Here is a 27,625-nt window from a genome sequence, read left to right on the forward strand (position 1 = left end):
CGCATGCCGACAGAGGTGGAGCTGAACAAAGGAGGTGCGGCCATGGGCGGGGCTTCACGGTGGAAGCCCACATCCCTCCACGGCTCCTCCATACGCTAGTGTGAAACTAGCCTAAGAGCGCTGGATTAATATATCATAGCGGGCGCCAGCAGGCGATGTATATCTCTAATGGGGAAACGCAGGGCACATTTCACAGAGCTCACACCGTGTGTACCTCCGTGAGTCCGATGTGCCGTTTGATCAGCCGCGCCTGAAGAGGATTCTTCTGTGCTGCGCCTCCAACTTCTATGGTGCACAGCAGAAATGGCCGCACATCGTACCTTCTCAGAAGCCGGATATCTCCAGGAGCCCAGGTGGTCACACTATCACCTAGGTGAGTCACGTTTGGGTGGTGTAAATACCGGATAGAAGTCAGGATTATGGGAGCTCTGCCTAAGCACGTCCTCTCAGCTCCACTACATCACCACGCCCCCTGTATAACCCAACTTTTGTTTCCACTTTCAGTTCCAGTTAGGAATTTGCAGCTCTCTGGCACCCCCTTTACCTTCAGGTCAATCAGGGAACTGCACCTAGGATAAGTGGTCGCTGGAAAGGCTGTCTTGTCGCCTACTGGCTATCAGGCACTCTGCAGTGAGGGCGGTATGTATATCACCAGTCCCAGGTTGGAAATACACACATAAACCTCCGATCCATCACTGCCAGGGTTCTCCAATACCACAAGGATGCTACGCTGCCACCAGTTCCTAGTTTGTTACTAAAGCCTATATCGAGTCAGGAACCAAACCACAGGGTAGCGTGATTTGGCACGGAGTACGTGTCTGTTCTATCATAGAGCAAAAAGAACAAACCTAGTAAATTTATAAGTTTACTCCAGAAAATATAGGCAGTGTTCACACAAATACAAATTATATTATAAAAGGAGACAAAATACAGTATGTACAGACAGTTACAAATAAAATGGATTAAAATAAGAAACTTACTCTGTCACAGATATGACGTATCGATAAAGGGGAGGAGGGCCTTCCCAAGGAAAATGGTTCATCAGCACAGCATCTTAGCTGGCTCTCCTGGCATCTGACGCCTCTCCAATTGAGCATCTCAGCTTTATGCTTTTGCCCAGAACCAAGTGACTCCTCCTTTGCTGACCTCACTTGGTGGGCTGTGTTAGAGGATGTACGCCCCTTTTGAAAAGCTATTAAAGCTCCTAACTTTCCATATCTTTGGCTGGGGGGCTCACAGGGTAATGGCAGGGGAATTACCTGTTCCCCTGTGACGTGACCATCCTTTTGAGACCAAATATGACATCTCTGCGTGTTACTCGGGGCAGAAACTGTTTCCCGGTTTCTGATGGGCATAACGGCTGCAAAACGCTGCGGTGCGTAGCCCTAATTATGCTGAGTCTGGAAATATCTTTTTCCTGTCTCTAGGTTCATTGTGGGTTATTAAATTCTACCTGCAATAGACAAAGGATATTTTGCAGGGAAAGACAGCGTTTAACTGGCCAGATGCAATAAAAGTGACCAGCTGCTAAAGGGAGGGGGAAAGTGGATAGGATTTTACAGAGCAGAGGTAGGGGGACTGCGAGGGGGAAGTAGCTGGTGAGCTTGTTCTTTACAAATCAATGGGGGGAAGGGCAGTAATTCATTTCTGTATGTGTACCTGGGATATCAGCAAACAACTCATATTTTCCTGACAGGATTGTATTGGGCAGGTGATGAGCAGTGCCTGGTTTTCTCCTCACATACCGCTTAGAATTATCACAAAAAAGTTCTATCTTCGTCTCATCAGACCAGATAATCTTATTTCTCATAGTCTGGGAGTCCTTCATGTGTTTTTTTAGCAAACTCTTTGCGGGCTTTCATATGTCTTGCACTGAGGAGAGGCTTCCGTCGGGCCACTCTGCCATAAAGGCCCGACTGGTGGAGGGCTGCAGTGATAATTGACTTTGTGGAACTTTCTCCCATCTCCCTACTGCATCTCTGGAGCTCAGCCACATTGATCTTGGGGTTCTTCTTTACCTCTCACACCAAGGCTCAAAGAAATGGACAGAATGTGACTTAAATATGAGTGTCTGAGCAAAGGGTCTGAATACTTATGACCATGTGATATTTCAGTTTTTCTTTTATAATAAATTTGCAAACAATTCTACATTTGAGTTTTTTCAGTCAAGATGGAGTGCAGAGTGTACATTAAAGAGAAAAAAATGAACTTTTTTGAATTTACCAAATGGCTGCAATGAAACAAAAAGTGGAAAAATGTAAAGGGGTCTGAATACTTTCTGTACCCACTTTATAGCCACCTGTTCACACTGTGTATAATGTAAGACACAGAGCCAGGAGCTTACAGATCCATCTATAGAGACGGTGTCTGTGGTGTGACCTCGGCTGTTTACTTTCAGACATAAGATACAGGTGACTGACACAATGTTGGAGCAATGATTGTAATATAGTAGCCTGTTCACACTGTGTATAAAGTAAGACACAGAGCCAGGAGCATAAATATCCCTCTAAAGAAAGGTCCCGATTAACGGTCAGTGGTACCTTCTCCTTACAAACTGGCACACGCCAAGGCCGCCCCTGTCCCTTGTCTCTCTGCAGACAGCGGATGCTGAGGTTTTCCTAACAGGAGCACGCATAAATGCTAAGGGTGAGGGGGTCAGGGATCAGAAAGCAGGTGGTCCCGTGCAGCTGACCAGTGTTACCACAAATGGTGACATGGGCAGTGGTAGCTGCCCCTTCATTAGTACAGCTCATTAGGTAACAAGAGGGACGGGGAAGGTGTTATCCACAGACTGTCCAGGGGGTGGGAATGTATGTCTCACAACCGGTCAGGGTGAGGGAAAAGTGTGTTGCACTATCTGTCAGGATGATGGGAAAGCAGCACCCATAGCCTTTCCGGTGGGTGGGAAAGTTGCATTTCTAGCCTGCCTGGATGGTGGGAAAGGAGTTACCCACAGCTTGTCGGGATGGTGGTAAAGTGGTATGCACAGCCTATCAGGGGGACGGCAAAGTAGGGTCCCTAGTCTGTGAGGATGGTGGGAAGGTGTCGCCCACAGACTATCAGAGTGGCAGGAATGTAGTATTCACAGTTGGTTAGGGTGGTGGGAAAGTTGGATCTGCAGCCTGTCAAAAGTAAATGGAAAAATGTTATTATCCCCTGGGAAGATAGCCTGCCTGGCCATTGCCACCCATGGCCCGAGAGCCCAGGACTGGCTCAGAATATGTCCTGGAGGGTTTCATGTAAGGTTGGGGCCTTAGCGTCACTTCTGGCTATGTCTAGCCAGGAGTCTCAGACTTATCTGGTTGCGCTGAGTGACCCCTCAGAGAAGCCTATCTCCAAATCTCAGACATATAGGGTACTGTGGGATCCAGGCAAGGTGGGCTGTGTGGTGATCTGTAACAGTCCCGATGCCACCTCAAAAAGTTGTAGGTGTCATAGAAAATATTAAAATCCATAGCACATCTCCAGGGTGGGGGCATTTCCCCTTCTCCTCTCTCACACAGAATTTCTGAAGGACAAAAGAGCTTGCAATCTAAGAGCCTCCTTGAAGTAGAATTGCACAATTGACATATGGGGTTAAGGAAATTATTGGTAGCTAAGAAGTGACAAAACTAATTAAAACTCCCTGCAAAGAGTTTGCTAAAAAAAACACATGAAGGACTCCCAGACTATGAGAAATAAGATTCTCTGGTCTGATGAAACAAAGATAGAACTTTTTTGTGATAATTCTAAGCGGCATGTGTGGAGAAAACCAGGCGCTGCTCATCACCTGCCCACTACAATCCTGTCAGAAAAATGAGTTATTTCCTGATATCCCAGATACTCATCCAGCTGAATTACTGCCCTTCCCCTTTAGGTTTGTAAAAAAACAAGTTTCACAAGCATTCCCCCTCGCAGCTGCAGCCCCCTCTCTCTCTGCTCTGTGAAACCCTATCTTCTCCCCCCTCCCTTCAGCAGTTGGTCACTTTTATTGCATCTGGCCAGTTAAATGAGGTCTTTCCCTCCAATATTTCCTTTGTCCATTCCAGGTCGAATTTAATAACCCACAATCATCCTAGAGACATGAAAAAGATATTTCCAGACTCAGCATAAATACGGCTACGCATGGCAACGTTTTGCAGCCAGTACGCCCATCAGAAATCTGGGAAACAGTTTATGCCCCCAGTAACACACAGACATGTCAAATTTGGTCTCAAAAGGATGGTCTCATCACAGGGGAACAGGTAATGCCCCTGCCATCACCCTGTGAGCCCCCCCAGCCAAACATATGGAAAGGAAGGAGTTTTAATAACTTTTCAAAAGGGGCATATGGCCTCTAACCCAGCCCACCAAGTGAGGTCAGCAAGAGAGGAGTCCTTTGGTTCTGGGCAAATGCATAAAGTTGAGACGCTCAATTGGAGGAGGTGTCGGATGCCAGGAGAGCCAGCTAAGATGCTGTGCTGATGAACCATTTTCCTTGGGAAGGCCCTCCTCCCCTTTATCACAAGTCATATCTGTGACTGAGATAGAGTAAGTTTCTTAGTTACAAATAAAAGGGATTAAAATGTCTGTACATACTGTATTTTGTCTCCTTTTTTAATATCTTTTGTATTTTTGTAAACACTGCCTATATTTTCTGGAGTAAACTTATAAATATACTAGTTTCGTTCTTTTTGCTCTATAATTGTTAAATCTCTTATTTATTGAGTTTTGTATTTTAAATTACAGAAGGTACAATAATCATATACAATAAGTACAGTTAGCACTATAAGTACCTTTAAGGGTATAGACAAGCCAAACATTAAATGTTCATATTTAAAGAAATATGATATACAACTAGTAAAAGTATAAAGAAGAAGCATTACATTACATCGTACCACTTCAAGATCCTCTTTTTCATATTGACATGACCCTTCTGTGTTTCTATTAATATTAATACTAGTATCCATATATTTGTTTTTGTTTTTGTGAACCACATAAATGGATAAGCATATCTAGTATATTGGCTATTAGTAAGCTTATAGAATAGAATAAGTATTGAACTTCTCGTGTAATCTAGACAAGCGGGTCCAGAAATACCTATCTTTTTGCTCTATAATTGAACCGACACGTACTCCGCGCCAAATCACGCTACCTGTGGGTCGGTTCCTGACCCGATATAAGCTTTAGTATCAAACGAGGAACTGGTGGCAGCGAAGCATCCTGGTGGTATTGGGAAACTCTGAAAGTGACGGATCGGAGGTTTCTGTGTGTATTCCTTGCCTGGGATTGGTGATACAGTTGTGGTCAAAAGTATTGACACCCCTGCAATTTTGTCAGCTAATACTCCGTTTCTTCCTGAAAATGATTGCAATCACAAATTCTTTGGTATTATTATCTTCATTTAATTTGTCTTAAATGAAAAAACACAAAAGAGAATGAAGCAAAAAGCAAAACATTGATCATTTCACACAAAACTCCAAAAATGGGCCAGACAAAAGTATTGGCACCCTCAGCCTAATTCTTGCTTGCACAACCTTTAGCCAAAATAACTGCGACCAACCGCTTCCGGTAACCATCAATGAGTTTCTTACAATGCTCTGCTGGAATTTTAGACCATTCTTCTTTGGCAAACTGCTCCAGGTCCCTGATATTTGAAGGGTGCCTTCTCCAAACTGCCATTTTTAGATCTCTCCACAGGTGTTCTATGGGATTCAGGTCTGGACTCATTGCTGGCCACCTTAGAAGTCTCCAGTGCTTTCTCTCAAACCATTTTCTAGTGCTTTTTGAAGTGTGTTTTGGGTCATTGTCCTGCTGGAAGACCCATGACCTCTGAGGGAGACCCAGCTTTCTCACACTGGGCCCTACATTATGCTGAAAATTTGTTGGTAGTCTTCAGACTTCATAATGCCATGCACACGGTCAAGCAGTCCAGTGCCAGAGGCAGCAAAGCAACCACAAAACATCAGGGAACCTCCACCATGTTTGACTGTAGGGACCGTGTTCTTTTCTTTGAATGCCTCTTTTTTTCTCCTGTAAACTCTATGTTGATGCCTTTGCCTAAAAAGCTCTACTTTTGTCTCATCTGACCAGAGAATATTCTTCCAAAACGTTTGAGGCTTTTTCAGGTACGTTTTGGCAAACTCCAGCCTGGCTTTTTTATGTCTCGGGGTAAGAAGTGGGGTCTTCCTGGGTCTCCTACCATACAGTCCCTTTTCATTCAGATGCCGACGGATAGTACGGGTTGAAACTGTTGTACCCTCGGACTGCAGGGCAGCTTGAACTTGTTTGGATGTTAGTCGAGGTTCTTTATCCAACATCCGCACAATCTTGCGTTGAAATCTCTTGTCAATTTTTCTTTTCTGTCCACATCTAGGGAGGTTAGCCACAGTGCCATGGGCTTTAAACTTCTTGATGACACTGCGCACGGTAGACACAGGAACATTCAGGTCTTTGGAGATGGACTTGTAGCCTTGAGATTGCTCATGCTTCCTCACAATTTGGTTTCTCAAGTCCTCAGACAGTTCTTTGGTCTTCTTTCTTTTCTCCATGCTCAATGTGGTACACACAAGGACACAGGACAGAGGTTGAGTCAACTTTAATCCATGTCAACTGGCTGCAAGTGTGATTTACTTATTGCCAACACCTGTTAGGTGCCACAGGTAAGTTACAGGTGCTGTTAATTACACAAATTAGAGAAGCATCACATGATTTTTCGAACAGTGCCAATACTTTTGTCCACCCTCTTTTTTATGTTTGGTGTGGAATTATATCCAATTTGGCTTTAGGACAATTCTTTTTGTGTTTTTTCATTTAAGACAAATTAAATGAAGATAATAATAACAAAGAATTTGTGTTTGCAATCATTTTCAGGAAGAAACTGAGTATTATCTAACAAAATTGCAGGGGTGTCAATACTTTTGGCCACAACTGTATACACGCCGTCCTCACTGCAGAGTGCCCGATAGCCAATACGCAACAAGGCAGCCTTTCTGGGTACTACTTATCCTAGGTGCAGTGCCCTGACTGACCTGAGGATAAGGGAGGTGCCAGAGGGCTGCAAGTTGCTAACCGGAACTGAAAGTGGAACCAAATGTTGTGGGGTGATATGTCTCATGACAAATTGATTTATATATATATCCCCGGAAGTAAAAACAAAATTCTGACGAGTACAGATAATTAAACAGGAAATATCTGTTTTGAGGTCCAGATAACAAAAGGACATGTGTTTACGCATAGATGGTGAAGTGGAGAAGTCTCCTTTGTCCCCAGGAAAGATATCCTGAGTTTAAAGTAAACTTTACATCTGCAACTAGTCATTTGGGCACAGGTGGAAAAATTTTGGGGTTTGTATACATCTGATGTTAATGGAACATTTTCAACTTCAGGACTAGTTGGGGAAAAATATGCATTTTTTTTTTTTTAACTATGATACCTGGCTATAAGCTCCAAATCAATAGTGACCAGATCGCTGACAATAGCTATGTCAGGTTTCCCATCTATGGAAAGGTAAAATCCCAATAAAAAAATATGACGGTGATATCAAACTCCTGTGATCGTCAAGAGTGTAGATATTGTGAATGTTTGGAATATCATTTTCTGAAATTGAAGTCACATTTCATGACCAGCCCCTGATGAAGCCAGTTTTATCTGGCGACACGTGTTGGGCACATCTTGTGCCCTTGTCTCCTCCACCTACTTTATTTGCAGGACAAGCCTCCATCACCCACAGGTCACTTTCTTTTAGGTGTCTTTTACAACCGCTCTTCAGGTAGTATATTGTCTTTGGACCCACTTCTGGGCACCATTGATTTTGGTACTGCATCTACCTGACCTTGAGATCTTTTTTCATACTAAGTTCCATTCAGAGCAGTGTTTTATAATGGAATGTTATCTATTTGGTCCTGGGATTTCCCCAGAAAACTTTTGCTCTCCTTAGATCCGGATAATAGAAACCACATATGTGGTGTTGCCGCAGACATTTTCACTTTGGGCGCTAAGGCTAGGTTCACATTAGCGTTTGAGTCCACAGCGTATCATCCGCATGCAAAAAGGCATGTTTACGCAGAGTTTTTTATGCGTATCATCTTACGCATGATGGAAAAAATGCTGTGTGTGCATGCGTTTGTATGCAATTTTGCATGCATTTGGGTTGTTTATGCGCATGCGTTTGATATGACATCAGACAAAAATGGGCGTGTCTCATGGGATTTATATATGTATGTTGAATAATGCATGAGTATCGAACGCATGAGTATCGAACGCATGCGTACGCGAAACGCGCGTTGGGGATGCATGATCTGACTGCTTACTTCGACCTATTTGGGTGAGACTTTGCTCAGTGCTAGATGGTGTCTTTTGTAGCTTTTGGGTGTTCACGGGGCCATAATTATGGTGATAATTTAATTTTATTTGATCCTGCTCCACCCACAGTAATTTTGTGATTTTCTGGTACTGTGAAAGTGTTGTAATATATATATATATATAGTATAGTATAGTATATTATACCATTATGATGTCTCTCTATGGTCTCTGAATGCCAGGTCCATATATATATGTAAATGTGTCGGATCTATTAATAATAATAATGATTATAAATTTTATTTCTATAGCGCTGACATATTCCGCAGCACTTTACATTTCAGAGGGGACTTGTACAGACAATAGACATTACAGCATAACAGTAATCACATAGATCATAACAGATACCAAGAGGAATGAGGGCCCTGCTCGCAGGCTTACAATCTATGAGGAAAAAAGGGGAGACACGAAAGGTGGGTAGTAACAGTTGCCCTGATTGTATGGACAAGCCATAATGTTAAGTGTGTAACAGTACGGATGCAGAGGGCTAATGGATGCATAAAGCATGTGGGAACATGATGCGGGGAACCTGGTTATGGTAAAAAACTTTTGGCTGTGCCACATAGGGATAGATTAGGTTAATGTGTTGAGGCGGTAGGCCAGTCTGAATAAATGCGTTTTCAGGGCACGCTTAAAATTGTGGGGATTGGGGACTAATCATATTGACCTGGGAAGTGCATTCCAAAGAATTGGCGCAGTATGTGTATAGTCTTGAAGACGGGAGGGGGAGGTTCTGATTATTGAGGATGCTAACCTCAGGTCATCAGCAGAACGGAGGGCGCGAGTAGGATGGTATACTAAAACAAGGGAGGAGATGTAGGGTGGTGCTGAGCAATGAAGAGCTTTGTGGGTGAGGGTAATAAGTTTGTACTGGATTCTGGAGTGGATGGGTAGCCAGTGTAATGACTGGCACAAGGTAGAGGCATCGGTGTAACGATTGGCGAGGAATATGATCCTGGCAGCTGCATTCAAGACAGATTGGAGGGGGGAGAGTTTGGTAAGAGGGAGACCGATTAGAAGGGAGTTACAATAGTCGAGACGAGAATGAATAAGAGAAATAGTAAGAGTTTTTGCAGAATCAAAAGTAAGAAAAGGTCGAATTCTAGAAATGTTTTTGAGGTGCAGATAACAAGAGCGAGCCAGTGATCGGATGTGGGGGACAAAGGAAAGCACAGAGTCAAGTATGACCCCAAGACAGTGGGCATGTTGCTGGTGAGTAATAATAGAACCACACACGGAAATGGCAATGTCGGGTATAGGTACATTAGTAGAGGGAGGAAACACAAGGAGTTCAGCCTTTGACAGGTTCAGTTTCAGATATTGTGAGGACATGATGTTAGACACAGCGTTTAGACAATCGCCGGTGTTTTCTAGAAAGGCTGGCGTGATGTCAGGAGAAGAAGCGTATAATTGAGTGTCATCAGCATAGAGATGGTACTGGAAACCAAATCTACTGATTGTTTGACCAATAGGGGCAGTATACAAAGAGAAGAGGAGGGGGCCTAGAACCGATCCTTGAGGAACCCCAAGAGTAAGGGGAAGATGAGAGGAGGAGGAGCCAGCAAAAGATACAGTAAAGGAGCGGTCAGAGAGATAGGAGGAGAACCAGGAGAGAACGGTGTCCTTGAGGGCAGTGGAACGGAGCATAGTGAGGAGGAGCTGATGATCCACAGTGTCGAATGCTGCAGAGAGATCCAAGAGCATTAGCATGGAGTAATGACCATTTGATTTAGCTGATAGTAGATCATTAGAGACTTTAGTGAGGGCAGTTTCAGTAGAATGTAAAGAGCGGAAACCGGATTGGAGAGGGTCGAGAAGAGAGTTTTCTGAGAGATAGCGGATAAGACGGGAGTGCACCAGGCGTTCCAGGAGTTTAGAGATGAAGGGAATATTAGAGACAGGTCTATAGTTAGTGGCACAGTTTTGGGCGAGGGATGGTTTTTTAAGTAGTGGATATATGATGGCATGCTTAAATGAGGAGGGAAAGATACCAGAAGAGAGAGAGAGGTTAAATATTTTAGATAGGTGAGGGGTGACAGCAGGGGAAAGGGTCAGGAGCAGATGTGACGGAAATGGGTCACTGGTGCAAGTGGTTGGGCAGGAAGATGCAAGGAGCCTGCTTACTTCTTCTTCTGTGACTGGTTCAAAGTCAGAGTGAGCTAGATGCAGTGGGGGAGGGAGGACAGTGCATGGTATGAGATGACTGGGAGATAATTTCTTGTCGGATCTGGTCAATTTTTTCTTTGAAGTAGTTGGCCAGATCGTCAGCTCGAAGCTCCGTGGTATGGGTCTGTACTCTTGGGTTGAGTAGAGAATGAAAAGTGTCAAAGAGACGTTTAGGGTTATTGGACAGTGAAGTGATGAAGGTGTTGAAATACGTTGTCATGTGTCCTTCACTTTGATTTTCTTGTCCATGTATTATTTTTAATATGTATAATTTTTGAATATGATATCTTATGAGATTAATTAATAAATTATTTGTGACATTTTATATGGGTATGTTGTACTCCTTTTCTGTTTCTTGTATATAGCCTTATTTGGAGTATACCTATTTTTAGTAGTGGTTGTTTTTATTGATTTAATCCATTTTCTGGATTTTTTATTCATTTTTTTTATTGATCCTGTTTAATTTTATGTAAGTGAATATGCCATATTGTTTGTCCCCTTTGTAAATTTTTTTTATATTTTTTATAAACACTGCCTATCATTCTGGGTGAAATAGAAAATTTAATAGGTGGTATTTTTGCAAATACTTCCTGTACCACATGCCACGCCAGAGAGGCAACGGGAGATTAGGGAGGTTAATAAGTGGCTCAAGAATTGGTGTAGGAAGGAGGGGTTTGGGTTCCTGGAGAACTGGGCCGACTTCTCAGTTGGCTACAGGTTCTACGCTAGGGACGGGCTGCACCTCAATGGGGAGGGTGCAGCTGTGCTGAGGGAGAAAATGGCTAGAAGGTTGGAGGAGTGTTTAAACTTTGGACTGGGGGGAGGGTATTCATTTTATAGGAGGGGAAGACAGTGCAGATAGTGACCTGGACTCAAAAAAATTGGGGGTGGTGTCGGGGGTGGGGTTAGAACAGTCAATATTTTAAGAAAGAACAGAGGTACAGAGAGATACATAAAGTGCATGTATACTAATGCCAGAAGCCTCAGCAACAAAATGGAGGAATTAGAATTAATTTTGTTGGAACATTATTTGGAAATATCTTGAGACATGGCTGGACGAGAGCCATGACTGGGCGGTTAATTTACAGGTCTATAGTCTGTTCAGAAATGACCGTACAAATAAGCGAGGGGGAGGCGTGTTTATAGGTAAAATTATCCTTAAAACCCATCCTTCGTGATAATATATGTGAATCTAATGAAAATGTAGAGTCCCTGTGGGTGGAGATAAGGGGAGGGGGGAAAAATAATAAATTACTGATAGGGGTTTGTTATAAGTCTCCAAAAATAATGGAAGCAACGGAGAATATCCTCATAAAGCAAATAGATGAAGCTGCGACTCAAGGAGAAGTCATTATTATGGGGGACTTCAACTACCCTGAAATACATTGGGGAACCGAAACCTGCAGTTCCAGCAAAGGTAATAGGTTTTTGACAACTATGAGAGACAATTACCTTTCACAACTGGTTCAGGACCCAACAAGAGCGGGGGCACTGCTAGACCTAATATTAACCAACAGGCCAGACCGCATATCAAATGTAAGGGTTGGGGGTCACTTGGGTAATAGTGATCACAAAATAATAAGTTTTCATGTATCCTTTAATAAGAAGTGTAGTAGAGGGGTTACAAGGACACTAAACTTCAGGAAGGCAAATTTCCAACGGATAAGAGATGATCTTGGTGCAATTAACTGGGACGATATCCTGAGACATAAAAATACACAAAGAAAATGGGAGACGTTTATTAGCATCCTGAATAGGACCTGTGCACAATATATACCGTATGGGAATAAACATGCGAGAAATAGGAGGAAACCACTATGGCTAAATAGAGCTGTAAGGGGCGCAATAAAAGATAAAAATAAAGCATTTAGAGAATTAAAGCAAGTAGGTAGTGATGAGGCATTAAATAAATACAGAAGATTAAATAAATTCTGTGAAAAGCAAATCAAGACAGCAAAGATTGAGACAGAGAGACTCATTGCCAGAGAAAGTAAAAATAATCCCAAAATATTCTTTAACTACATAAATAAGAAGCTAAAAAATGATAGTGTTGGCCCCCTTAAAAATAGTCTGGGTGAAATGGTGGATGAGGATGAGGAAAAAGCCAATATGCTAAATGACTTTTTTCCAACAGTATTTACACAAGAAAATCCCATGGCAGATAAGATGATCAGTGATAACAAAAATTCTCCATTAACCCCTTCACACCCGAGCCTGTTTTTGCCTTCGTGACCGGACCAATTTTTTCAATTCTGACCAGTGTCACTTTATGAGGTCATAACTCTAGAACGCTTCAACGGATCCTACTGATTCTGACATTGTTTTCTCATGACATATTGTACTTCATGGTGGTGGTAAAAATTTTTAGATATGAGCTGCGCTTATTTGTCAAAAAAATCAAAATTTAATTTTTATGCCCTTAAATCAGAGAGTGATATCGCACAAAATAGTTAATAAATAACATTTCCCACATGTCTACTTTACATCTGCACAATTTTGGAAACATAATTTTTTTTTTTAGGAAGTTATAAGGGTTAAAAGTTGACCAGCGATTTCTCATTTTTACAACAAAATTTGCAACACCATTTTTTTTAGGGACCACCTCACATTTGAAGTGAGTTTGGGGGGTCAATTTGACAGAAAATACCCAAAAGTGACACCATTCTAAAAACTGCACCTCTCAATGTACTCAAAACCACATTCAAGAAGTTTATTAACCCTTCAGGTGCTTCACATGAATGAATGGAATATGGAAGGAAAAAATAAACATTTAACTTTTTTTCACAAACATTTTACTTCAAAACCATTTTTTTTTATTTTCACAAGTGTAAAAAGAGAAAATGAACCACAAAATTATTTGTGCAATTTCTCCCGAATACGCAGATACCCCGTATGTGGGGCTAAACCACTGTTTGAGCACACGGCAGAGCTCAGAACGGAAGGAGTGCCGTTTGACTTTTTCAATGCAGAATTGGCAGGAATTGAGATCGGATGCCATGTCACATTTGGAGAGCCCCTGATGTACCTAAACAGTGGAAACCCCCCACAAGTGACCCCATTTTGGAAACTAGACCCCTTAAAGAACTTATCTAGATGTGTTGTGAACACTTTGAACCCCCAAGTGCTTCACAGAAGTTTATAACATAGAGCCATGAAAATAAAAAATCATTTTTTTTCCACAAAATGACCTTTTAGCCCCCAATTTTTATTTTCACAAGGGTAACAGAAGAAATTGGACCCCAAAAGTTGTTGTCCAATTAGTCCTGAGTACGCTGATACCCCATATGTGGAAGAAAACTACTGTTTGGGCACACGGTGGGGCTCGGAAGGGAAGTAGTGACGTTCTGGAATGCAGACTTTGATGGAATGGTCTGCGGGTGTCATGTGCATTTGCAGAGCCCCTGATGTACCTAAACAGTGGAAATCCCCCACAAGTGACCCAATTTTGGAAACTAGACCCCCAAGGAACTTATCTAGATGTGTGGTGAGCACTTTGAACCCCCAAGTGTTTCAGTAAAGTTTATAATGTAGAGGCGTGAAAATAAAAAAAATCATTTTTTTCCCACAAAAATGATCTTTTAGCCCCCAATTTTTATTTTCACAAGGGTAACAGGAGAAATTGGACCCTAAGAGTTGTTGTCCAATTTGTCCTGAGTACGCTGGTACCCCATATGTGGGAGAAAACTACTGTTTGGGCACACGGTGGAGCTCGGAAGGGAAGTAGTGACGTTCTGAAATGCAGACTTTGATGGAATGGTCTGCGGGTGTCATGTGCGTTTGCAGAGCCCCTGATGTACCTAAACAGTGGAAATCCCCCACAAGTGACCCCATTTTGGAAACTAGACCCCCCAAGGAACTTATCTAGATGTGTGGTGAGCACTTTGAACCCCCAAGTGTTTCAGTAAAGTTTATAATGTAGAGGCGTGAAAATAAAAAAATCATTTTTTCCCACAAAAATGATCTTTTAGCCCCCAATTTTTATTTTCACAAGGGTAACAGGAGAAATTGCACCCTAAGAGTTGTTGTCCAATTTGTCCTGAGTACGCTGGTACCCGATATGTGGGAGAAAACTACTGTTTGGGCACACGGTGGGGCTCGGAAGGGAAGTAATGATGTTCTGAAATGCAGACTTTGATGGAATGGTCTGCGGGCGTCATATTGCATTTACAGAGCCCCTGATGTACCTAAACAGTGGAAACCCCCAATTCTAATTCCAATCCTAACCCCAACACACCCCTAACCCTAATCTCAGCCCTAACCATAACCCTAACCACAAACCTAACACCAACACACCCATAACCTTAATCCCAGCACTAGCCATAACCCTTGCCCTAGCCCTAACCTGTGTACCTGCTTTTTTCTTTTTTTTTCTTTACTTTTTTTTATTTTTGTGACAAAATGGCTGCGCTGCGATCTGACTCATAGTAACGCCAATTCTCCTCTGATCTCACACTGACAGATGATCAGAGGAGAAGCAGCGTTACTATGTGACAAGATTGCTGCCTGGCACACAGTAACGTGACTTCTCCTCTGATCTCACAATGACAGATGATCAGAGGTGAAGCAGCGTTACTGTGTGACAAGATCGCTGCCTGACACAGCTGTGCCAGTCAGCGATCAGCTGTGCCAGGCAGCGATCTATTCACACAGTAACCTCTGATCATCTGTCAGTGTTAGATCAGAGGAGAAGCCGCATTACAATGAGTGAGATCGCCGGGAAACAAGCAGCTTTCCCAGCGATCGCTCCCATTGGCTGCTGTGACGCTGACGTCATCAGGACCTGAACCAATCAGGTCTCGATGACGTCGGGGGTCCCAGCATGCATTGTGCACCGGGATCCCCGCGTTGTAAGGTATGTGGGGGTCCCGGGGGGCACAAAACCGCCGACAGTAGATAAACGTCAGCGCTGCACAAAGCCCAGCAAGCGCGAACGTTTATCTACTGTGGGCGGTCGGGAAGCGGTTAAATGTCACCTGCTTAACCCAGCAGGAAGTATGGCTAAAGATCACTAAAGTTGACAAATCCCCGGGCCCGGATGGCATACACCCCCGAGTACTGCAGGAATTAAGCACAACCATAGACCATTATTTTTAATCTTTAAAGATTCCATAATAACAGGGTCTGTACCACAGGACTGGCGTATAGCAAATGAGGTGCCAATATTCAAAAAGGGGACAAAAACTGAACTTGGAATTATAGGCCTGTAAGCTTAACCTCAACTGTGGGTAAAATCCTGGAGGATTGCCTAATAGATACTATACTGGAGTATCTGAAGAAGAATAACCTCATGACCCAATATCAACATGGGTTTACAAGGGAGCGTTCCTGTCAGAATAATCTGATAAGCTTCTATGAAGAGGTAAGTTCCGGACTAGACCAAGGAAACGCAGTGGACGTGGTGTACATGGACTTTTCAAAAGCTTTTGATACAGTGCCACATAAAAGGTTGATACATAAAATGAGAACAATGGGGATAGGGGAAAATATGTGTAAGTGGGTTAAGAGCTGGCCCAGGGATAGGAAACAAAGGGTGGTTATTTAATGGAACACACTCGGACTGGGTCCCGGTTAGCAGTGGGGTACCACAGGGGTCAGTTTTGGGCCCGCTTCTTTTTAACATATTTATTAACCCCTTTACCCCCAAGGGTGGTTGCACGTTAATGAGAGAGCCAATGTTTACAATTCTGACCACTGTCCTTTTATGAGGTAATAACTCTGGAAAGCTTCCATGTTTCCCGGTGATTCTGACATTGTTTTCTCGTGACATATTGTACTTCATGTTAGTGGTAAAATTTCATTGATATAACTTGTGTTTATTTGTGAAAAAAACAGAAATTTGGCACAAATTTTGAAAATGTCGCAATTTTACAACTTTTAATTTTTATGCCCTTAAATCAGAGAGATATGTCACACAAAAAACTTAATAAATAACTTTTCCCACATGTTTACTTTATATTAGCACAATTTGGGAACCCAAATTTCTTTTTGTTAGGAAGTTATAAGGGTTAAAATTTGACCAGCGATTTCTCATTTTTACAACACCATTTTATTTTTAGGGACCACATCACATTTGAAGCCACTTTGAGGGGTCTATATGATAGAAAATACCCAAAAGTGACACCATTCTAAAAACTGCACCCCTCAAGGTGCTCAAAACCACATTTCAGAAGATTATTAACTCTTCAGGTGCTTCACAGGAATTTTTTGTATGTTTAAAAAAAATGAACATTTAACTTTTTTCACAAAAAAAATTACTTAAGGTCCAATTTTTTTTTATTTTACCAAGGGTAACAGGAGAAATTGGACTCCAAAAGTTATTGTGCAATTTGTCCTGAGTACGCCGATACCTGATATGTGGGGGGACCACTGTTTCAGCGCATTGCAGAGCTCAGAAGGGAAGGAGCGCCGTTTGACTTTTTCAATGCAAAATTGGATGGAATTCAGATCGGACGCCATGTCACGTTTGGAGAGCCCCTGATGTGCCTAAACAGTGGAAACCCCCCACAAGTGACCCCATTTTGAAAACTAGACCCCCAAGGAACTTATCTAGATATGTGGTTAGAACTTTAAACCCCCAAGGGCTTCACAGAAGTTTATAACGTACAGCCGTAAAATTAAAAAATCATGTTTTTTCCACAAAAATGATCTTTTCACCCTCAATTTTTATTTTCCCAAGGGTAACAGGACCCTAAAACTTATTGTGCAATTTGTCCTGAGTACGCTGATACCCCACATGTGGGGGTAAACCACTATTTGGACGCATAGCAGAGCTTGGAAGGGAAGCAGCGCCATTTGACTTTTTTGGCTGGAATTGAGATCGGACGCCATGCCGCGTTTGGAAAGCCCCTTATATGCCTAAACAATGGAAACCCCCCACAAATGACACCATTTTGGAAACTAGACCCCCCCCCCCCCAAGGAACTTATCTAGATGTGTGGTTAGCAGTTTTAACCCCCAAGGGCTTCACAGAAGTTTATAATGCCCGGGTGTGAAAATGAAAAAATATTTTTTCCACAAACATGATCTTTTAGTCCAAAATTTTTTAATTTGCTCAAGGGTAACAGGAGAAATTGGACCCCAAAAGTTGGTGTGAAATTTGTCCTGAGTAGGCTGATACCCCATATGTGGGGGTAAATCACTGTTTGGGCGTATGGCAGAGCTTGGAAGGGAAGGAGCACCGTTTGACCTTTCCAATGCAGAATTGGCTGGAATTGAGATCAGACGCCATGTTGCGTTTGGAGAGCACCTGATGTGCCCAAACAGTGGAAAGCCCCCAATTCTAACTCCAACCCTAACCCCAACACACCCCTAACCCTATCCCTATTCTTAGCCCTAACCCTAATGGAAAAATGGAAATAAATACATTTTTTTATTTTATTATTTTTCCCTAACTAAGGGGGTGATAAATGGGGGTTTGATTTACTATTTTTAGCGGGCTTTTATGTTTGGCAGCAGTCATACGCTAAAAGACGCTTTTTATTGTAAAAATAGTTTTTGCATCACCACATTTTGAGAGCTATAATTTTTCCATATTTTGATCCACCGAGTCATGTAATGTCTTATTTTTTGCGGGACGAGTTGACGTTTTTATTGGTACCATTCTCGGGCACCAGCATTTCATGAATTTCTTTGTGGGGGGGGGGGGGGGACGTTTACACCATTCCGCAGGTGGTAAAATTGATAAAGAAGTTTTATTCTTCGGGTCAGTACGATTACAGCGATACCTCATTTATGTCATTTTTTTTATGTTTTGCCGCTTTTATGCAATTAAAACAATTTTATGTAAAAAATAATTATTTTTGTATCGCTTTATTCTGCGAGCTATAACTTTTTTTCTTTTTTTCACTGATGACACTGTGTTGCGGCTCATTTTTTCGGGACAAGATGACGTTTTCAGCGGTACCATGGTTATTTACATCCGTCTTTTTGATTGCGCATTATTGCACTTTTTGTTCGGCGGTATGATAATAAAGCATTGTTTTTTGCTTTGTTTTTTATTTTTATTTTTTAAGGGATTCACTAAAGGGGTTAACTAGTGGGACAGTTTTATAGGGCGGGTCGTTACGGACGCGGCAATACTAAATATGTGTACTTTTATTGTTTTGGGTTTTCTTATTTCTAAAAAATTAATTTATTAGGGAATATTTTTTTTTAAAACTTATTTAGGGATTTTTTTATAAATTATTTTTACCCTTTTTTTTATAACTTTATTTTATTGTCCCGGGGGGGACATCACTGTCTAGTGTCAGATCGCTGATCTGACACTTTGCACAGCACTCTGTCAGATAAGCGATCTGACAAGCGCTGCACAGGTTTCCTCCATGCAGGGAAGGAGACCCTCGGACAGCACAGCACATCGCGCTGCTTGGGGGGTTTCAGGGAAGCACGGAGGGAGCCCCCTCCCTGCCAATTCTTCCCTAATCCCCTGTTACACTGCGATCATGTTTGATCGCAGTGTGCCAGGGGTTAACGTGCCGGGGGCGGTCCATGACCACCCATGACACATAGTGCCAGGTGTCAGCTGTGAAAATCATCTGACACCCAGCCGCAATCAGCAGCGCAGGTCACATGGACGGGATAGTACGTCCGATGGCAGAAAGAGGTTAATGACCTTGTAGGGGGCATTCAGAGTATAATTTCAATGTTTGCAGATGACACTAAACTCTGCAGGGTAATCAATACAGAGGAGGACAATTTTATATTACATGAGGATTTATGTAAACTAGAAGCTTGGGCTGATAAATGGCAAATGAGCTTTAATGGGGATAAATGTAAGGTCATGCACTTTGGTAGAACAAACAAGATGTTTAATTACGTGCTTAATTGTAAAACACTGGGCAAAACTGTCACTGAAAAAGACCTGGGTGTATGGGTGGACGACAAACTCACATTTAGTGGCCAGTGTCAGGCAGCTGCTGCAAAGGCAAATAAAATAATGGGATCTATTAAAAGAGGCATAGATGCTCATGAGGAGAACATAATTTTACCTCTATACAAGTCACTAGTGCGACCACACTTAGAAAACTGCGTACAGTTCTGGTCTCCGGTGTATAAGAAAGACATAGCTGAACTGGAGCGGGTGCAGAGAAGAGCGACCAAGGTTATTAGGGAACTGGGGGGTCTACAATACCCAGACAGGTTATTACACCTGGGGTTATTTAGTTTGGGAAAAAGAAGGCTTAGGGGTGATCTTATTACAATGTATAAATATATGCAGGGACAGTACAAAGACCTTTCTAATGTTTACTCTTAGACCTGTGACGGGGACAAGGGGGCATCCTCTATGTCTGGAGACGCGGATCACAGACACGGATTCTTTACTGTAAGAGCAGTGAGACTATGGAACTCTCTGCCATGTGATGTTGTAATGAGTGATTCCCTACTAAAATTTAAGAATGGCTTGGATGCTTTTCTTGAAAAGTATAATATTACAGGTTATATAAACTAGTTTCCTAGCTAGTCTGATTGCCGTATGTGGAGTCGGGAAGGAATTTTTTTCCCCAATGTGAAGCTTACTGTTTGCTACATGGGGGTTTTTTTTGCCTTCCTCTGGATCAACATGTTAGGGCAGGTAAGGATAGGATATGGGTTGAACTAGATGGACTTAAAGTCTTCCTTCAACCTTAATAACTATGTTACTATGTTCCTTTTGTTCTGTAAACGGCACCGCGGGCCCGAAGCCATACGCTACTGAAACCAGACGTCAGATTGGACTGTAAAAATGACTGGTGGTGGCAGCAGCGAGTAGTTGTTTGATTATTGTGGCGTTAACAGAGACCGTAGTGGTGTATACACATATTCTATGTATTCATAGAAGGTGTATATACCATACGCTCACTGTTAGCTTTTCAATAACAGGCCTAGTAGTGGTAACGGCCGCAGCCTCCTCCATTAATCATAGGTCAATTGTGTAATTGTCCGGACTATAGGGAGCAGCAGAGGGCTGTTTGTGACAAAAAGATAACCACAGGATAGGTTTAGTGCTACCCCCTGGATGCGATCTTTGACGATTAATCAGTTGTAGCTGTAGGATCTGCGGCATCTCTCCTGTGTCATCCTTGACAAAGATGACAATATAGTTTTTTCTTACCTAAAATACAAAGGACATATGTCATCTGTAACTTTAGGCCTTTTAGAGATCATTTCATCTCAACTTGCTTTACTGTTCACAATAACAGGAATTTGGACCAGGGGTGCACAGACTTTTACATGCCACTGTAGGCGGTATAGACCTGTGTACAGTCGTGTAGTTCGATGTATATTTTGCTGTACATGTACTTTGGGATTAGGGCGGTTTCTGGCTGGATCATGATCCTACGCAGCTATCAATGGTTGCCAGGTATGTGGACGTCCGCTGTGACTCCAGTGTGGTGCTCTGCAGGTTTTCTGTAAAATTTAGTAAGTGTCGGCTCATTATCACAATGTGCCGTTCCATCCTGTGCCGCCTCGCCCTGTGTCCCCACCATGTTCCACCCTGCTCTGTGCCACCCCACTCTGTGTAACCATGCTCTGAGCCACCCCACCCTGTGTGCCCACCACGTGCTACCCTGCTTGTATGCCCACCCTGTGCCACCTTGCTCTGAGCCATCCCGCCCTGTGTTCCCACCATGTGCCACCCTGCTCTGGGCCCCCCGCTCTGTGCCACCATGCTCTGAGCCACCTTACCTTGTATGCCCACCATGGTCCACCCTGCTCTGGGCCATTCTGCCCTCTGTCCCCACCATGTGCCACCCTGCTATGAGCCACCTCGCCCTGTACAACAATGCTCTGAGCCACATCACCCTGTGTACCCTCCATGTGCCACCCTGCTTGTGGCCCACCATGTGCCACCCTGCTTGTGCGCCCACCATGTGCCACCTTGCTCTGAGCCATCCCGCCCTGCGTCCCCACCATGTGCCACCCTGCTCTGGACCCCCCGACCTGTACCACCATGCTCTGAGCCACCTTACCCTGTGTGCCCACCATGGTCCACCCTGCTCTGAGCCACCCCTCCCCGTGTACGCTTCATGTGCCACCCTGCCTGTGTGCCCTCCATGTTCCACCATGCTCTGGGCCATCCCGCTCTGTGACAAAATGCTCTGATCCACCCCACCCTGTGTGCCCACCATGTGCCACCCTCCTTGTGTGCCCGCCATGTGCCACCTTGCTCTTAGCCATCCCGCCCTGTGTCCCCACCATGTGCCACCCTGCTCTGAGCCACCCATCCTGTGTGCCTGCCATGTGCCACCCCTCTCTGGGCCACCCCGCACTATGCCGCCATGCTCTGAGCCACCCTGCCCTGTGTGCCCATGTGCCACCCTGCTCTTAGCCACCCTGCCTGTGTGCTTGCCATGCGCCACCATGCTCTGAGCCACCCCACCCTGTGTGCCCACCATGTGCCACCCTGCTCTGAGCCACCCTGCCCTCTGTGCCCGCCATGTGCCACCTTGCTCTGAGCCATCCCGCCCTGTTTCCCACCATGTGCCACCCTGCTCTGAACTACCATGCTGTGAGCCAACCCGCACTTTGTGCCCACCCTGAACGCCCTGACCAGTGTGCCCACCCTCTGCCTGGTGCCCCACCGTGTCCACATGACACTCATCATCACTTGTTTCTATGACAGGAGGAGAGAGAAGGAGGCGGCAGAGAGAGGGATTTCATCAGCCTGGGGCTGCGGCGTGGACACCTCGTCTTCAGGTGAGAGGATGCCCGTCTGTGCCGTCTGCATCTCATGTCTTCACGTGGCACTAACCTTCCCTTTCACCCTTCAGTTACCAGCTGGGCAGCGGCGAGGCCAACATCACCACCGAGGACCCCATCAATGACGGAGAATGGCACAAGATCACAGCCATCCGGTGAGGGGGGCATCACTGCTCAGTCCTACGACTCCAGCTCTGAGCGGATGATCTCCATGTGTCCACAGCCCACCAAGCTCATGTCCACAGTGACCCCGTTCACTTAAGGCATTGTTACTGTCATTTACACAATGAAACATAAAGCACTGTGTGTGAACGGCGGCCTGGGAGTGGTGGGGACATGGTGGCCCCGTTAATAACTGCCTTTTTTTGTCAGGGAGGGAAGGTCTGGCTCCATTTACATCGATGGAGAGGAAGTGATGACTGGACAATCGCCAGGCAAAAATGTCATGGTGGACACGAGGAGCAAGGTCTATGTGGGTAAGTCAAACCCTCTGTGATCCCTGAAGGCCGCCGCCATGTCTCCAGTAGGCAGCGGGGGCTGCTCATCTCGGTCCGCTCACCGCTCCACACATTCCTTTCCTGGTCAATCTTCCTGTAAATGTCAGAATCTTCTCCAGATCCGGAAGACGCTGAACCGTGGACGTGGCTCTTGGCAGCATCCGGAGAGGATGGACGAATTTCCAAGAAACGTAGTAATGGGCATAAGCTAACTTACTGATTGGGACAGACCCCTACTGTTAGGGGCCCAGCACCCCCAGAATGTTTCTATGTGCAGGTTTTTCAGAGTGGACCTGCGCTCTGAGCAGAGAAAGTCTACGGTTAGCCAAGTTCTCTAGCACCGACCGGTACCATTATATGCCCAGGGCTATCACCTCCCGTAGCTGCAAAGGACTCCCTTATGGCATTTCTCCAGTGAGGGGCCTCAGGCTGAATCCTCTGCCATCTAGGAGATCTCTGTTGTCTCCAGCACACGACCCGTCGGTGCCTCCGATATTGAATCTATGGAGGACAAGTCCTGATTAGTGACTGCCTTCACAGGGACAATGGGGGGGCTTCTCTTCCCACTTCGGGGTCTCCAACAATGCGTACTTAATGATATTAGAGAAATATGCTGATTGTGTGGAATTTAGTGCAATGCAGCACTTCACCAAGATGAGCAGACAGTGGACCTCCCTGTATCTGACGAGTGCTTGGCGGGGCCTCGCTGTACCGGACGAATGCTTGGCGGGGCCTCGCTGTACCGGACGAATACTTGGCGGGGCCTCCCTGTACCGAACGAGTGCTTGGCGGGGCCTCCCTGTATTGGACGAGTGCTTGGCGGGGCCTCCCTGTATTGGACGAGTGCTTGGCGGGGCCTCCCTGTATTGGACGAGTGCTTGGCGGGGCCTCCCTGTTGCTGCTGAGCTGGTGCCTGTGTAACATTTTTTACTTGTTCCCGCCGCCCACTTTCCCGTGACACAGTGGCCAATTTCCTGACCTATCTTCTTACAGGTGGCACCCCCCACGTGAAGCTGACTACAGGAGGAAAGTTCTCCACTGGCATCACTGGATGCATCAAAAACTTGGTCCTGCTAAATGCCCAGCCATCGCACCAACCCATCGATCTGAAGCACCAAGCGGAGGCCGCACACAACACCAGAGAGTGCCCGCCCTAGGTGGGGGCTCCAGAGAGCCAAAACTGGGGCACGCAAGAGACTAGTGAGTAACCCAGACAGGACAGAATCGGAGGAGTCTGAATACACGGTGCTTCTGCTGCTACCAAACCCTGCGGTGCTAAGGAGACGATTTGGACGGCGCGTCTGTATTACCCATCTCTTCTTTTTAATTATTTTTTTTATTGTCTTCAGATTTCATGTTTTACTCCCAGATGAAGGAAATTTCTATGTAATGAACCAGATGTTTGTTTTTTTAAAAAGAATCCCTAACAAAAAAAACTAACCATCCTGATGTGTGACATCTGACACCCCGCTCCCCCGGTGACGTTCTGACGCCCCGCTTCCCCCGTGATGTCTGACACCCCGCTTCCCTGGTCCACACGGTGCGGGAGTCGCCCGCCTAGAAACACCCCATGTCCATCACACATGGCACATATGTGATCTCATCACATGGGCGGCTCATACATCAGGCTGCTTGTATGCCATCTCCTCATAAGGTGGGCTCATCATGTGGCTAAGTCATACTGTAGGCTGCTCGTCATATGGTAGGATCATCATGTGGCTTGCTCGTCATATGGTGGACTCGTCAGGTGGCCGACTCGTACTGTGGGCTGCTCGTCATGTGGCTTGCTCGTATTGCAGGCGGCTCATCATGTGGCCGTCTCGTCCTTCCAGCTCCCAGAGACCTCTCTGTGTATTTATTGTAGGGCGGGGAGGTCCTTTATTCTCCGTTCCCTATAGGGTCTCCTCGGGGCTCGTCACTTTATTGGTCACCAGTTCACCAGAAAGGGGCGGGGAGCTCAGGTCCGCAATTTCCAGGTAAATCTTCATCATTCCTCTCTGCCCATTTTTGGGGGTCTCTATATCTGGGGTTCTGGGCAGGAGACAGTACATTGCCCCAGAACCTTCATCCAGCTGCCCCCGCCATGACGTGCACAGATGTGCTGGCCCCCTGGAGTGGTAGTGAGTCCTTTTGCCCTGCAGGGTGTGGCGGGCACCAGTACTGTCCCAGCATTGTGTGATGGTCCAGTCACCCGGATCCCTGCTCGCTAAATGGAGGCGGTCAGGCATCTCATGTCAACTCCTCGGATCAGTATTCAGCCGCTGTACAGCACATTTCAGGAGTCCCTTACATGGGTCATAGACATCGTACATCAACCCCTTGGGGTCTAAGCCTGTGTCGTTCCTGCCATCACGAGACCACCAGTTGCGAGCATCAGAGCAAGCAGACGAGCTGTATAGCTCCTCCATGTGCTGCGGTGCCAATGCTATCGGGGGTCTGTACTGCTCAGGGGGCACAACCCGTCATGTCGTCCTGTTACATCACAACTAACCAATAAAACAGATTTTGGAACGTGGCGTTGTCGTGTCTGAGAGCGGCCGTAATCAAAAGGAAAGTCCTGCAACATAAATCAGAAGTGTGTAATTTTTATTTATTTATTTTACTCACTTATATAGCGTCATTACTTCCACAGCGCTTTACAGACATTATCATCACTGTCCCCATTGGGGCTCACAATCTACATTCCCTATCAGTATGTAATGTACAGGAAGCGAATAAATATTGGGCGCGGCGGGTGAGGGTGTCCGGGGCACAGAGGGTGAGGGCGCCCACAGTGGGTGAAGGGCATCTGGGGTGCGGAGGGTTAGGGCGGCGGGTGATGGTGTCCGGGGCACAGTGGTTGAGGGCGTCCGGGGCGTTTAGGGTGAGGGCAGCAGGTGAGGGCGTCCACAGTGGGTGAGGTCATCCGGGGCGCGGAGGGTGAGGAAGTCTGGGGCGTGGCCCTCAGCAAGATCGTCCATGATATAGGGAGGAGCATGAGTGTTGAAGGCACGGTCTACAGCGAGAGCGTCCATGCCAGCTAAATGGTACATTGAGAGCGTCTGGGACATGGCCTGCAGCAAAAGAATCCATGATCCAGGGTGGAGCAAGAGTCCAAGGCACATTCTGCAGTTACCATCCATAACATGAATTGCAGTCTCTGCACTCTCCAGCCAATCTTCATGTAAATCTGTCCCACCACCTTCAGTGTCGTCACGGCCCCTGACCTGCAGTGCACCCCAGAGGTGAGGATCACACCGGCTCCGTCGGTACTGTGTCCTGAGGGGTGACTTTACAGGGTCGAACGTTGTTCTGTAAGATGCAGCTGCGAGTGCAGAGGTGACAGGAGGCGCAAAACGAGTTGCAGCAGGGGATGAATCTGCAGACGCCGACTCTCCAGATAAACCAGCCTGGAGACCAGCAACACCAGAACAAGAGAGCGACGCTGACCACGAAGCCCAGGATGACGTACAGGTAGAGGAAGGAGGCATAGGATCTCCGCTCTGCAAGATAGATGTGTAGGTCAGTGGCTGCAATCATCCCCCAGAAAGCAACGCATAGCAATGGTGGAGAGGCTAACACCGAAAGGGTTCCCTACACATGGTCTCATCCACCGGCCTGGTGTGGCACAATGGATGACTTCTCGGGAGCAGGAGATGAGGTCAGATTAAAGGGGGCTCCCAGTCTACAACACAAGGGTCAAAGAACAACCAAGAGGAATTCTGCATCCAACCGACAGGTGATCGGTGTGTGGATCGCCTGTAGTGTTTGGGGTGTGATGGTTCTTGTAACCCTTGGAGACGCATGTAGTGTTTAGGATAGAATCCTAGAATGGTAGAGTTGTCAGGAAAATATGAGTTAATTCCTAAAATCCTAGATATCATACAGTGCTCCTGCGGCCCCACACCCCATTTGGTTTGTGCAGTGTAAGGGTATGTTTCCACGTTTAGGATTACATCAGGATTTGCTGCAGATTGGATGCTGCGTACAGCCGCAGCGTCCAGATGTTACAGCATAGTGGAGGGGATTTTACATGCGGTATCACCTCGCGTAGAAAAGGGGGCGGAGCGGGGTTTCCACAGCGTCCAAAGCGCCGGCAATCCTGAACGTGGAAACATACCCTAACATTGAGCTCCACAATGCAGCCCCAGCTGCAAGACTTCCCCCCTCCCTCTACACTGTGTAATCCTATCCACTACCACCCCCTCGCCACATGGTCCTTTGTTCAAACTCGAATTGTATAACGCACATTTATCCTAGAGACAGGAAACACATATTTTCAGAATCAGTTTAATTTAGGCTACACCCATCAACGTTTTTGCAACATGTGCACCATCAGAATCCGAGAAAACAGTTTCTGCTCCCCAGTAGCACACAGATGTGTCATGTTTGGTCTCAAACGAAAGATAATTTCGTAAGAGAAAATATGATAACCCTGGCGTCACTCTGTGAGCTCCCTGGCCAAAGATATGGCAAGTAGAAGTTTTAATAACTTTTTTTCTTAAAAAAAGGGGGCGTACATCCTCTAGCTCAGCCCAACTAGTGAGGTCAGCAAGAGAAAAGCATAAACTCCAATGCTTCCTGAGGAAGTTGTCAGATGCCTGGAGAATCAGCTACAGTACACCAAGCTGTGCTGAAGGACCCTTTGCCCTGGGTATATTCTCCTCCCCTTTATCAACACATCCTATCTGTGACGGAGATAGAGTAAGTTTCTTATTTTAAAGGGAACCTGTCACCTATTTTGGCCGCTATAAGATGCGGCCACTGCCTTTCAGGGCTTATCTACAGCATTCTATAATACTGTAGATAAGCTCCCTGTCCGACCTGCAAGGTAAGAAAAATTTAGTTTAATTATACTCACCCAGGGGGGCGGTCCAGACCAATGGGTGTCGCAGGTCCGGGTCCAGCGCCTCCCATCTTCTTGCGATGCCGCCCTCCTCATCGATCCCTGGCATCACGCTCCTGCGCAGGCGTACTTCTCTGCC

The 27,625-nt window shown here is 45.4% G+C and overlaps 2 protein-coding genes across 11 annotated transcripts in view; one reads left to right on the top strand and one right to left on the bottom strand.

Moving 5' to 3' along the window:
- The window catches only part of HSPG2 (heparan sulfate proteoglycan 2), a 296,550-nt gene extending 271,378 nt beyond the window's left edge, over positions 1–25,172 (top strand). For all 6 annotated transcript variants that reach the window (XM_073570126.1, XM_073570127.1, XM_073570128.1 and 3 more), the window contains 4 exons: positions 22,088–22,161; positions 22,236–22,319; positions 22,537–22,640; positions 23,655–25,172. In XM_073570126.1, the coding sequence (XP_073426227.1) occupies positions 22,088–22,161; positions 22,236–22,319; positions 22,537–22,640; positions 23,655–23,818 (426 nt within the window). In that variant the 3' untranslated portion in view covers positions 23,819–25,172. The remainder of the gene's footprint in view (positions 1–22,087; positions 22,162–22,235; positions 22,320–22,536; positions 22,641–23,654) is intronic.
- The window catches only part of LDLRAD2 (low density lipoprotein receptor class A domain containing 2), a 43,098-nt gene continuing 23,718 nt past the window's right edge, over positions 8,246–27,625 (bottom strand). For 4 of the 5 annotated variants that reach the window (XM_073570135.1, XM_073570132.1, XM_073570134.1 and 1 more), the window contains one exon: positions 25,242–26,143. In XM_073570135.1, the coding sequence (XP_073426236.1) occupies positions 25,893–26,143 (251 nt within the window). In that variant the 3' untranslated portion in view covers positions 25,242–25,892. Of the gene's footprint in view, positions 12,187–25,241; positions 26,144–27,625 lie in introns of those variants that run through there. The other variant, XM_073570136.1, reaches the window with a different exon arrangement.

This window comes from Dendrobates tinctorius, unplaced genomic scaffold (genome assembly GCF_039654945.1).
Source record: "Dendrobates tinctorius isolate UK_male_01 unplaced genomic scaffold, ASM3965494v1 ptg000028l, whole genome shotgun sequence".
Lineage (NCBI taxonomy): Eukaryota > Metazoa > Chordata > Amphibia > Anura > Dendrobatidae > Dendrobates > Dendrobates tinctorius.